The sequence below is a fragment of the Brachyistius frenatus genome, unplaced genomic scaffold, assembly GCF_029030835.1.
Source record: "Brachyistius frenatus isolate BFR_SWC_R1_liver_20210118 unplaced genomic scaffold, ASM2903083v1 Contig_14, whole genome shotgun sequence".
Lineage (NCBI taxonomy): Eukaryota > Metazoa > Chordata > Actinopteri > Embiotocidae > Brachyistius > Brachyistius frenatus.
In genome coordinates this window covers 4,142,051-4,153,644 of record NW_027210613.1, presented here as the reverse complement: position 1 = coordinate 4,153,644, position 11,594 = coordinate 4,142,051, and the positions used below count along the sequence as shown (strand labels likewise).

Genomic DNA, 11,594 nt, shown 5'->3' with positions numbered 1-11,594 from the left:
GAGACTGTTTAGCCAATCAGAATGCAGAACACAATGCACGATGCAAATCCGTGAAGCAGCGAGACCGTGAAAGGTGAACCGTGTTATAGCGAGGGGTCACTGTATTTAATTGACAACATTTTTAATACGCAAGTGAGAGACGAGAGAAGAAATGGACAGAAATAATGAAACGTTGAAGACCAAGAAGAGATGAGAGCGAGACACATTTTCATATGAATTTCGATTTTTTTTTTTTTTTGTCACTTCAGGGTGGCCCACGCAATTTAACTTTTGTTCCTCCCTGTGCCCCACAGCTAAAGATAATCTGGATCCACCCCTGGGCAAGAGGAGAATGCCGACAGATAAGAGAATTAAAAGATGAACATAGTGGATGTTGAGACTGTAAAGAGTGACAGGATGTAATGCAGATATGTAACTAAAGAGACAGAAGGCAAGACATGTTGAAAAAAGAAGGAGAGTGCATGGGAGGGTAGCTTGTTAGAAGCGTGAGAAAGGGTGGGAACAGGAGACAGAAAGGGTGTGGAACAGAGATTTTTTTAAAAAGCACATCAATCATAGGCAGCCGCTAAGCAAATATTTTGGATGTTTTTTTTACCTCATTTGAATTTTGTAATGACAAATATGAAAATACATAGCCATTTGGGCCACAAATTCTTATTTGTTTTTTTTTTTGTAATATGCAGTGACGCATTAAGGAATATTGTGGTTAATACCAATAAACTAAATAGGTTTAAAATAGATAAGCTTTGGAAACTAAAGGTACAGTGCAGTGGCCCTGAGAGCTCAATGCACATTCAAAAAAAATTCAGGAAATCTATTTATTAATTTATAAATTTAAGTTGTTGAAATTGCAAAAAATTAAACAAGTTTAAGGTCACCTTTAGTTTCTTCTTTTTTTTTTATAGTCTACTTTATATTCTATTGTTTTATTTGTAGCAGATACATCTCTATTCCTTGCAGTGGGACTCCTGTACTGTTCAGTGCATCCGGAAAGTATTCACTGCGCTTCACTTTTTCCACATTTTGTTATGTTACAGGCTTATTTCAAAATGGATTAAATTCATTTTTTTCCTAAAAATTCTACACACAAGACCCCATAATGATAAAGTGAAAAAAGTTTTTTAGAGTTTTTTTGCAAAATCAATACAAAAATTAAAAAAAATTGAATAATCACATTGACATAAGTATTCACAGCCTTTGCCAAGACACTTTAAAATTGAGTTCAGGTGCATCCTGTTTCCACTGATCATCCTTGAGATGTTTCTACAACTTGATTGGAGTCCACCTGTGGTAAATTCAGTTGATTGGACATGATTTGGAAAGACACACACTTGTGTATATAAGGTCCCACAGTTGACAGTGCATGTCAGAGCACAAACCAAGCCATGAAGTCTAAGGAATTGTCTGTAGACCTCCGAGACAGGATTGTATCGAGGCACAGATCTGGGGAAGGATACAGAACTATTTCTGCAGCATTGAAGGTCCCAATGAGCACAGTGGCCTCCATCATCCGTAAATGGAAGAAGTTTGGAACCACCAGGACTCTTCCTAGAGTTGGCCGCCCGGCCAAACTGAGTGATCGGGGGAGAAGGGCCTTAGTCAGGTGACCAAGAACCTGATGGTCACTGATAGAGCTCCAGCGTTGTTCTGTGAAGAGAGGAGAACCTTCCAGAAGGACAACCATCTCTGCAGCACTCCACCAAGCAGGCCTGTATGGTAGAGTGGCCAGATGGAAGACACTCCTCAGTAAAAGGAACATGACGGCCTACCTGGAGTTTGACAAAAGGCACCTGAAGGACTCTCAGACCAGAAGAAACAAAATTCTCTGGTCTGATGAAGCAAAGATTGAACTCTTTGGCCTGAATGCCAAGTGTCATGTCTGGAGGAAACCAGGCACCGCTCATCACCTGGCCAATATCATCCCTACAGTGAAGCATGGTGGTGGCAGCATCATGCTGTGGGGATGTTTTTCAGCAGCAGGAACTGGGAGACTCGTCAGGATGGAGGGAAAGATGAATGCAGCAATGTACAGAGACATCCTTGATGAAAACCTGCTCCAGAGCGCTCTGGACCTCAGACTGGAGCGAAGGTTCATCTTCCAACAGGACAACGACCCGAAGCACACAGCCAAGATAACAAAGGAGTGGCTTCAGGGACAACTCTGTGAATGTCCTTGAGTGGCCCAGCCAGAGCCCAGACTTGAACCCGATTGAACATCTCTGGTGAGATCTGAAAATGGCTGTGCACCGATGCTCCCCATTCAACCTGATGGAGCTTGAGAGGTCCTGCAAAGAAGAATGGGAGAAACTGCCAAAAAAAAATAGGTGTGCCACGCTTGTAGCATCATACTCAAAAAGACTTGAGGCTGTAATTGCTGCCAAAGGTGCTTCAACAAAGTATTGCGCAAAGGTTGTGAATACTGATAGTTATATTTTCGTTCATTATTTTTAATAGATTTGCAAAAATTTTAAACAAACTTTTTTCATGTTATCATTATGAATAGAAAGATAGAAACAAAAAAATGAATTTAATCCATTTTGGAATAAGGCTGTAACAACAAAATGTGGAAAAAGTGAAGCACTGTGAATACTTTCCGGATGCACTGTATATGTCACAAGCTTGGACCAGATATGTTATTTGAGTAGAAGACACATGATGTGAATCATGTAGTACAACAGGCACTCTGGAGTTTGACAAGGGCGTATATAAAAAGCGAGAAAACATACAAAACCAACAATTGTTATTTAAACAGGATTTTCATGAATCAAACACTTGTCACAGTAGTATAAAAGAAATGCTCTCTAGGCACACAGCAGACTACATCTACTTCCAAAGTACTCCGATGCTTCAAGGTAAGTCTTTGGCAGAATAGAAGGTTTGACTTTTTGTTGTTGTTTTAAAAAATATATATTTCCCCACCATATGTAAGCCTTATCAAGAACAAACTAAAAAAATGTCACTTTAAAAAACAGATTGTCATAGATTTATTTTTGTTGTTGTTTGTTTTAATCTTGATAGTAACAATGAGGTTAGGCAAAACATTTTTACAACTGTACAATGTATTTGATTATGACATGGCTTCAAATGTTAGAGTATTAATGCAACTTCAAAAGGAAATTAAATATTGCTTGCTTCTCATTTATCAAACACTAAGAATAATTCAGACTGATACATATTGTGAGCAATATATACCAATAATATAGTATTTTTTTATGTTTGGATAGAAATAAATTGTGGTCATGATTACAAGAAATCTGATTTTATGGTATTTACTTTTTTTAAATTGTTGTAATGCCCCCCTTTTTATGTCTGCTTATTCCCATTTAGGACCCTGATGGTCACCCCATATATGTACTGTTTAAAAGTGTAAGCTTGTGCTCAATCATGTTTTTGTTTTCTAAAACTATACTAAGTGAAAGGAAGATTGTGTTAGAGGGAAGGGATGGATTGCTATTTACGTACACTAAAGATACATATAAAGGCAACACTATATTTTTGACTCCCATTATTCATGAGTTTAAGTAAAAGATCCAAGACTTCTTCTATGTACAAAAAAGGTTGATTTATCTCTAGTGCTCTTACAAATTTCTTAAAATGTATGTTAGTGAGCACTTTACCTGTGCTAAAATAATCCCTCAATGTTTGACAGGTGTGGCCCTCAAGATGCTGAATAAACAGCATGATTATTGTACAGATGTGTTTTTACATGAAACAGTTTGACGGTCAAACTCCACAATTCAGTACAACATGGGTTTAAGTCTTTGCACATGCTTTGAGCAACTAATTTCTCACATATATAATGTATTTAGAAGCAAATCTCTGAATTCACTTTACACGATCTTTAACCCAATTTTAGAAGACTGTCACGACTTGTGGTTGGAAATGGGAAACAAGCAAATACCTTTCTCTTGCACCCAAGTCTGCTGAATCGAACCATTAAGTCAGTCCGCCTCTTCCTGACAACACATTATATCGATGCAATGTGAAATGTGTCTATTGTCCAGGACATCAAGCTGTCATTATTTATATGACCACCACAGGTTACTTAACCCTATGAACCTCACACTATTTGCAGGGTAATTTCACTACATTCAATTTTAAGCTCATTTCTTGGCAATTACGGGGGCTAACCATAATATCTTATATCTTTTATTTTTCATAACAGTCCAGGCTATCCAAATCTTTAATCATTTGATTTGATAATACTTAGATATTTTTTATATTAGCATTAAACTAAAATATCCAAATAAAATGTATCATATTTTTACATGTATCTCACGTATACATATTGGCAGTAAATATATGTTGTTTAGCTGTTGGGTAGGCCCACAAATTCCTTTTATTTTTGTTTTGTTTTTTATTTGTATTTTTAATACAAAGTGGGATGTAATATCATACATAAAATCAGCTGTGATTTCAAAACCGGATCAGCTAAAAAATGTTTTTGTCATACAGAGAAACGAAGGGTAGATGGATAGATAAGACTTTATTAATCCCACAGTGGGGAAATTTTGTCGCATCACCAAAAAGGGTAAATTCTGCTGTTTATTTTAATATGCGATATGTTGGGAAGCGATGAGGACTTTGGGAATTATTCAATCAAGAGTAGCAGGTGTGATAGACGCAGAGCTACATACAGTACATGCATAGTGTAATGAAGAATACATTTGATGCAACTTTAAAGTCCATTTTCTCTGCAATGCTCAAGAATGAAAACGATAATATTGCTAGAGTTGGAAAAGTGACTCAATCTGTCAGTGTAGCCAGTTGGAAAAGTGACTCAGTCCCTGGAAGGGCCATTGATGGAAATCGTGCAAGCAAGTTGTCGCAGGGATCCTGTACCCACACAAGCAAAGACCTGAAACCATGGTGGAGACTAGACCTCCTTAAGACATACACAATCTATAGTGTCACCATCACCAACAGACAAGATTGTTGTCATCAAAGGATCAATGGAGCTGAGATTCGCATTGGAAATTCCCTCAATGACAACGGCAACGCTAATCCCAGGTAAAAATGCTGGTTACCTTAAACTAGGATTGAAGTTACAGAAAAATACAATATTAAAAATCTGCACAGTTCCAAAACAGGGACACCGTTATTAATCAAAAGTAATTATCCGTATCTAATTACAACAAATGGTGAGATCTCTAAATGTTTTTCCTTAAAGTCACAATGGTTTCCCCATTATTCTATATTTCTTTGTTTTTTTCAGATGCGCTTTGATCTCATCTATCGCTGCAGGGGCCTCCCAAACCTTTAAGTGCAAAGGAATGCAGGGCCGTTATTTAAACATTGTGATTCCTGGAAGAAAAGAGTACCTGACACTTTGTGAGGTAGAAGTTGAGGGTGAACTTTCAGGTGAACCTGCTCCAACTCTTCTTAATATTGCTAGAGTTGGAAAAGTGACTCAGTCCTCAGTGAGTTGGAACGGCATCCCTGGAAGGGCCATTGATGGAAATCGTGCTAGCAAATGGGGGCAGGGATCCTGTACCCACACAAGCAAAGACCTGAAACCATGGTGGAGACTAGACCTCCTTAAGACATACAAAGTCATGAGTGTCACCATCACCAACAGAAAAGATTGTTGTCATCAAAGGATCAATGGAGCTGAGATTCGCATTGGAAATTCCCTCAATGACAACGGCAACGCTAATCCCAGGTAAAAATGCTGGTTACCTTCAACTAGGTTTGAAGTTACAGAAAAATACAATATTAAAAATCTGCAGTTCCAAAACAGGGACACCGTTATTAATCAAAAGTAATTATCCGTATCTAATTACAACAAATGGTGAGATCTCTAAATGTTTTTCCTTAAAGTCACAATGGTTTCCCCATTATTCTATATTTCTTTGTTTTTTTCAGATGCGCTTTGATCTCGTCTATCGCTGCAGGGGCCTCCCAAACCTTTAAGTGCAAAGGAATGCAGGGCCGTTATTTAAACATTGTGATTCCTGGAAGAAAAGAGTACCTGACACTTTGTGAGGTAGAAGTTGAGGGTGAACTTTCAGGTGAACCTGCTCCAACTCTTCTTAATATTGCTAGAGTTGGAAAAGTGACTCAGTCTTCAGTGGGTTGGAACGGCATCCCTGGAAGGGCCATTGATGGAAATCGTGCTAGCAAATGGGGGCAGGGATCCTGTACCCACACAAGCAAAGACCTGAAACCATGGTGGAGACTAGACCTCCTTAAGACATACACAATCAATAGTGTCACCATCACCAACAGACAAGATTGTTGTCATCAAAGGATCAATGGAGCTGAGATCCGCATTGGAAATTCCCTCAATGACAATGGCAACGCTAATCCCAGGTGACAAATGCTGGTTGCCTTAAACTAGGTTTGAAGTTACAGAAAAATACAATATTAAAAACTGCACAATTCCAAAACAGGGACACAGTTATTAATCAAAAGTAATTATCCGTATCTAATTACAACAAATGGTGAGATCTCTAAATGTTTTTCCTTAAAGTCACAATGGTTTTACCATTATTCTATATTTCTTTGTTTTTTCTTTAGATGCGCTGTGATCTCATCTATCGCTGCAGGGACCTCCCAGACATTTGAGTGTGAAGGAATGGAAGGTCGTTATGTTAACATTGTGATTCCTGGAAGAAAAGAGTACCTGACACTTTGTGAAGTGGAAGTGTTTGGGGAAGAATACGATGCTTCAACTGAAAATGAGTGCAAGTTAGACTGAAAAGAAAATTACACTCATCGGCTCATTTAATCACAAAGTTTATGCTTTAAAATTAAGACAATGTTTTGGTAAAAGGTTCAATGTTTTCTGGATGGCATCTGTAATGATAACATCCTTTTCTTCAATATATACATAGCATACACCTACATATTGTTTTTAGATTTGTTTAATCTGATGTTAGCATTAAATTATGCACTCAGATTAAAATATTAATTTTGACTCTTTCTTCAAGAATCCAATGGTATCATCACTTTGTTTGTACCATTAGATCATATTTTCTGTTTGACAAAATACTATACTTTTTCTGTCATCTATTCAACTGTTTAAAATGAAATTAAATGGTGATGTGTACTTCAAGCAAATTTTTGAAGCACTGTTTGTCTTAATTCAAACCCAAGTTTCAACTAAAGGGATGCATGACCAGTTTTATAACTTTTTCTAAATGTATTACTTACTGACTAGCTTTGAGTAAAAAGATTGATAATCCACCAGAACATGAAATATGAATATAAAACTAGGGCTGGGCGATATGGACAAAATTAAATATCACAATATTGTCAACTGAATACCACAATGTACCACAATATATACCACCAAAATATTGGTGCTTTCAAAAAATATGTAGACAATGAGGTTATTGATAAAGAATAATCAGTATATATGGATATATTGACCAAGAATGTAAAGGCAAATAATAGGACAGCAAGAACTGTCTAGAATTTTCTTCAATTAAATAAGTGCTTCAAGTTGAGTTAATTTTTAATTTCAAATCAAATATGATGGACTATAAAACCAGTAAAATGTATCACTGCCCAAATTATGGACTATGCTGTGACTGTATCTAGCTTCTGGGTTCACCTTGGCTATTTTCCAAATGATCTTGGTGTAGTTATATGGTGAGTTTATGCATCAGACATGCAGAACCCTCACATTAAATTAGGGACAAATGATATTTAATACACTGTTTGGAGTGTTTCTTTGGACTGTAGTCTCCACCCACTCACACATCACTGGTAATATACACATTTGTGAAGACAGAGGACCTTCTTTTCATACCAGCGCAAAGCTGGTCTAAACACAGATCCAGGTGCATTTGCATTTTGGTACAGTGCAAGGAGGCTTTTTTCTGTGCTTGCGCACAGCGTCTATTTTTGTGACTCAAAATGAAACAAGCTGCGCCAAGATAGATGGAACGACTCAAAAAGGGGTGTGTTGGTAAAGATGCATTCAAAGACTCAACGAAAGGTAAAAAAGATCAAAATCAAACCCAATCTAATCCTGACATATGGACTGAAGTGGGTCAGACTTTGCAGTTCCACCTCTAGTACGAGTTAAAACACCAGGCTACAGCTGCAGTTTCAATGACTAACTAGTTACATCTAACCAAAATTTACCATGACATTGCAGGAAGCATTACATGAGCAAACACTCAAATGAGTTACATAGCACTTAATAACAAACAAGTAATGCCAGCATAGCAATACCAGGTTGTTATAGTATCTGCAACAATTAGCCAACACACCAATGAGCCTTGTCATCTTCGAGCTTTTGGCTACAGAGGTGAGCAGGTAAACTGTTTAAACTGTGCTTGCTTGGAGAGGTTCAGTTCAAGTTATACACACAACAAGACCACAAACAAGTAACGGGAACATCTGACTTACTTAAATTATTGACTCACTGTAATGACTGCAGTAATTGCTCAGTGTATTCAAGTAAAACAATGTGCGTTTACTACGGAAATTCCAAGGGGAAGTCCCAATCCTTCTGCTTTCTTTAACATAGTTTCATATACAATGTTTGTAAAAGAAGAATGAAAAGAACATTATCACACAAGTAACAATGTAGCACTTAATGAAAGCAATGACAGATATGACAACGCGCTTTTATGGTTCTCTGCGCAACTAACTATTTTGCTATAAACTAGACGGCATCTTTATATAGTTACAACTATGTGAATGTGTAAGTGGTACAATAAAAAGCTTTGAAAGAGCACTATTAGAACATGAAAGATAAACTCAGATGAATTCTACCTTCTACAAGAACCCCTGTGTCCCAATTTTGCTTTATTTAGTCTGGATTAACCACCAATGTTCATATTTTCTTCCTATTTTTTTTTAGCTCTCCTCTCTTTACCTTACCAGTATTTCCCTATCTCTTTAGTCGGTCACACTCTTGTAATACCTAGTTATAGAACTCTATTGCTTCAGCACACCCATATTTCAGATGTATTCTCTGGGCAATCCTACCATCAATTATGACACATCATCCAACAGTCTCACAGGCAGCAATACTTCCAACATGGATGCTCCATCACTGGGAAACTGTTAGAGAGGGGTCGGTAGTGGTCCACCCCCAATTCCATCCCCATTTCACACACACACACACACACACACACACACACACACACACACACACACACACACACACACACACACACACACACACACACACACACACACACACACACACACACACACACACACACTTTCTACAGTATACATCAAGGCTTCATTGGGGCCAAATAAATCATCTAGTCAACAGTGGGTAGAAGAAATGGGCTGACAGCCTGACATCAATGCAGCTTAGGCTTCTTAAAAAGTTAGTGGAGGATGTATTTTGTTTTTAAATTTCAATATTCTCAAGTATTAATCATTGCTGTCGCGGTTGTTTCTGTGTCTTGACTCTAAGTAGGTCTTCTAGGGGAAAAAATATTGCCCAGTCAGTGCCACAGAGTAGCTAATCTCAAACTAAAGGCATATACAAAGCCACAACATTTTTGGCAATCATTGAAAAGAAGGCTCCAGACTTCTGCCTCCAAAAAAAAAACTACCACTGAAGAACAACTGCATTTTTTAAGTGAGGTTAATACCTTTATTTATTCATTTATTTTAATAGATAAATAATAACATGTGGATTGTGGTGCTCTGGGCAAACAATTACACTTGAAAACAGGTTTTGTTGTACTGCACCAAGTCACCATAACACCACTAAACAAATACTATACCACACGACTGCAACATGCACAGTCAGTCCAACTCTAAGTTTACTGTGTTCAAAAATTATTCATGAATGAATTGGCTTGAAACAAACTTCGGTTTATACTATACAGACATGTCATATGACGTAACCATTAACATCTGAAATCTCTCAGAAACCACCAACATTGCAGCTTGCATGCACAATGTCCACCAAGGACATTAAGTCATTGCAGGTCCATTTAGTAATTACAACCAACCTTAGTTACCAGTTAGACCAGCTCTTGTGCCCTCTACTGCCACTGCTTGTTTTTTTGATGCTGCTTCTCCTTTCAAGGGCCAATTCTGCAATTGTCAAAGAAGGATCAGAGATGCTTACCTCTGTCTCTGTAAACACAACAAAGCCTAAAACAGAAGGTAAAAATACCTTTATCTTAGAGCTACATTTTCCCCAACTTCAAATACGTTCAGTTTTTCCTTTATTTTGGTTGTAGTATGGATTTGTCATAACTGAGCACTTAAAAAAAAGAAAAACAATTTAAAGGCAAAACTGTCTTATAATTGAAGTGCCTTTTCAACAGATATGCAACAAACTTGACTTGTAACTGGCATTCCTCAACAGGTAATTTATATACCTACATGAGCAACCCACTGAATATGTAACTGACTTCTCTGGTTACTGGCATCCCTCGGAAAGTGACCAGCATTCCTATACAAGTCACTTTAGGCTAACCATTCCAAATTGAAACTTTTTTAATTGAAGCCCCTTTTATACACACTATATAGTATTAAGTATTTTTTATAGTATCTTTGTTAAGATGCTGTACCTCAAGATTTAACACTGGCCTTTACATTTAAGTTTGTGATTCATGTTGTTTTACGCGTTATAGACCAGTTTGAATTTGACCGTGTTTCTTCAGTATACTTGTAAAAATGTTAATAGAAAGATTCTCATTCACTTAAATTGCAGTTCTATCTTTTTATTTATATTATGGTATCTATTATTTTCTATTATGTGTACAGTGCAGAAATCTAGTTTTCCTGAAACAGTAGACATATGTTTTAAAAAATTACATTTGTAACACAAAACAAGTTGTTAAGATGTTTTCATGCTCATAAAGTATAATTCCAGTCTGATGTGCCCCAGGGGTTAATTTCCGGGTTGCTATTATTCTGCATTTATACCATAAATGATGTATCAAATGTGTTAAACACAGTCGCTCCTACAATGTTTGCAAGTTACAGCAAGCTGTCTAAATAATATATTTCCAATATTACTTGATGTTATTCAGTATGCTCCCCCATCTGTTCCTTTGTTTGAAGAATTCAACCTCACAATTTATGATATAAAAATATTGTAAATATGCTCTTTTAAATTACAATTTGAGAAAATAAATATTTCTGAGCAGTCAGCAAATCTCAGTCCTCCCATAGTTACATTACATTTCCAATTGGATACATGGGTCCAAACTAATGGAACTACTGTTCTCATTGATTGAAGTGTTTTCCTTCAAACATTTTAGAGCAAATTTTCAAATTGTAACTTTGTTATATATTTCATTGTATCTTAATGTACATAATTTAGTAAGAAGTATTCAATGAGTCCACATGGGCTTACTTTGTTGTATGTTGTTGTTTGTATCAATTTGTTTAAAAAGTATCTGTACAAATTAAATAAATACATAAATTCACAAATGCTTTGTCAAAGGAAAAGTATTATGTGGCTCCTCAGTTCTCCTGTGTAAAAGGTGATGGGCTGACATGTAGTGTATTCAATACATGGTACATAGCATTTGGTTGATGTAGCCTTCCATCACTTGCTTCTTTGAGCCATTGAATGAGGAGATGAGGCACCAGGGGAAATCTTTACTCAAACCGTTAGTGCTTTGTGCTCCACCTGGCATTTAATCACTCTATGG

The 11,594-nt window shown here is 36.9% G+C and overlaps 1 protein-coding gene across 1 annotated transcript; it reads left to right on the top strand.

Annotated features, from left to right (window-relative positions):
- Window positions 1-4,699: 4,699 nt before the first annotated feature.
- LOC138617954 (uncharacterized) lies at window positions 4,700-7,062 on the top strand. Its single transcript, XM_069693353.1, has 4 exons — window positions 4,700-5,010; window positions 5,216-5,662; window positions 5,866-6,312; window positions 6,520-7,062. Exons 1-4 carry the CDS (start codon window positions 4,700-4,702, stop codon window positions 6,698-6,700), a joined length of 1,386 nt encoding a protein of 461 aa, XP_069549454.1. The 3' UTR covers window positions 6,701-7,062.
- The last annotated feature ends 4,532 nt before the right edge of the window (window positions 7,063-11,594 follow it).

What these genes read in the sequence shown, in the direction of transcription:
- LOC138617954 (XM_069693353.1), top strand. Translation starts at nt 4,700, where the DNA reads ATGCTCAAGAATGAAAACGATAATATTGCTAGAGTTGGAAAAGTGACT. An exon ending in AACGGCAACGCTAATCCCAG is followed by an intron (nt 5,011 to 5,215) that starts GTAAAAATGCTG and finishes TGTTTTTTTCAG; the next exon opens with ATGCGCTTTGATCTCATCTA. An exon ending in AATGGCAACGCTAATCCCAG is followed by an intron (nt 6,313 to 6,519) that starts GTGACAAATGCT and finishes TTTTTTCTTTAG; the next exon opens with ATGCGCTGTGATCTCATCTA.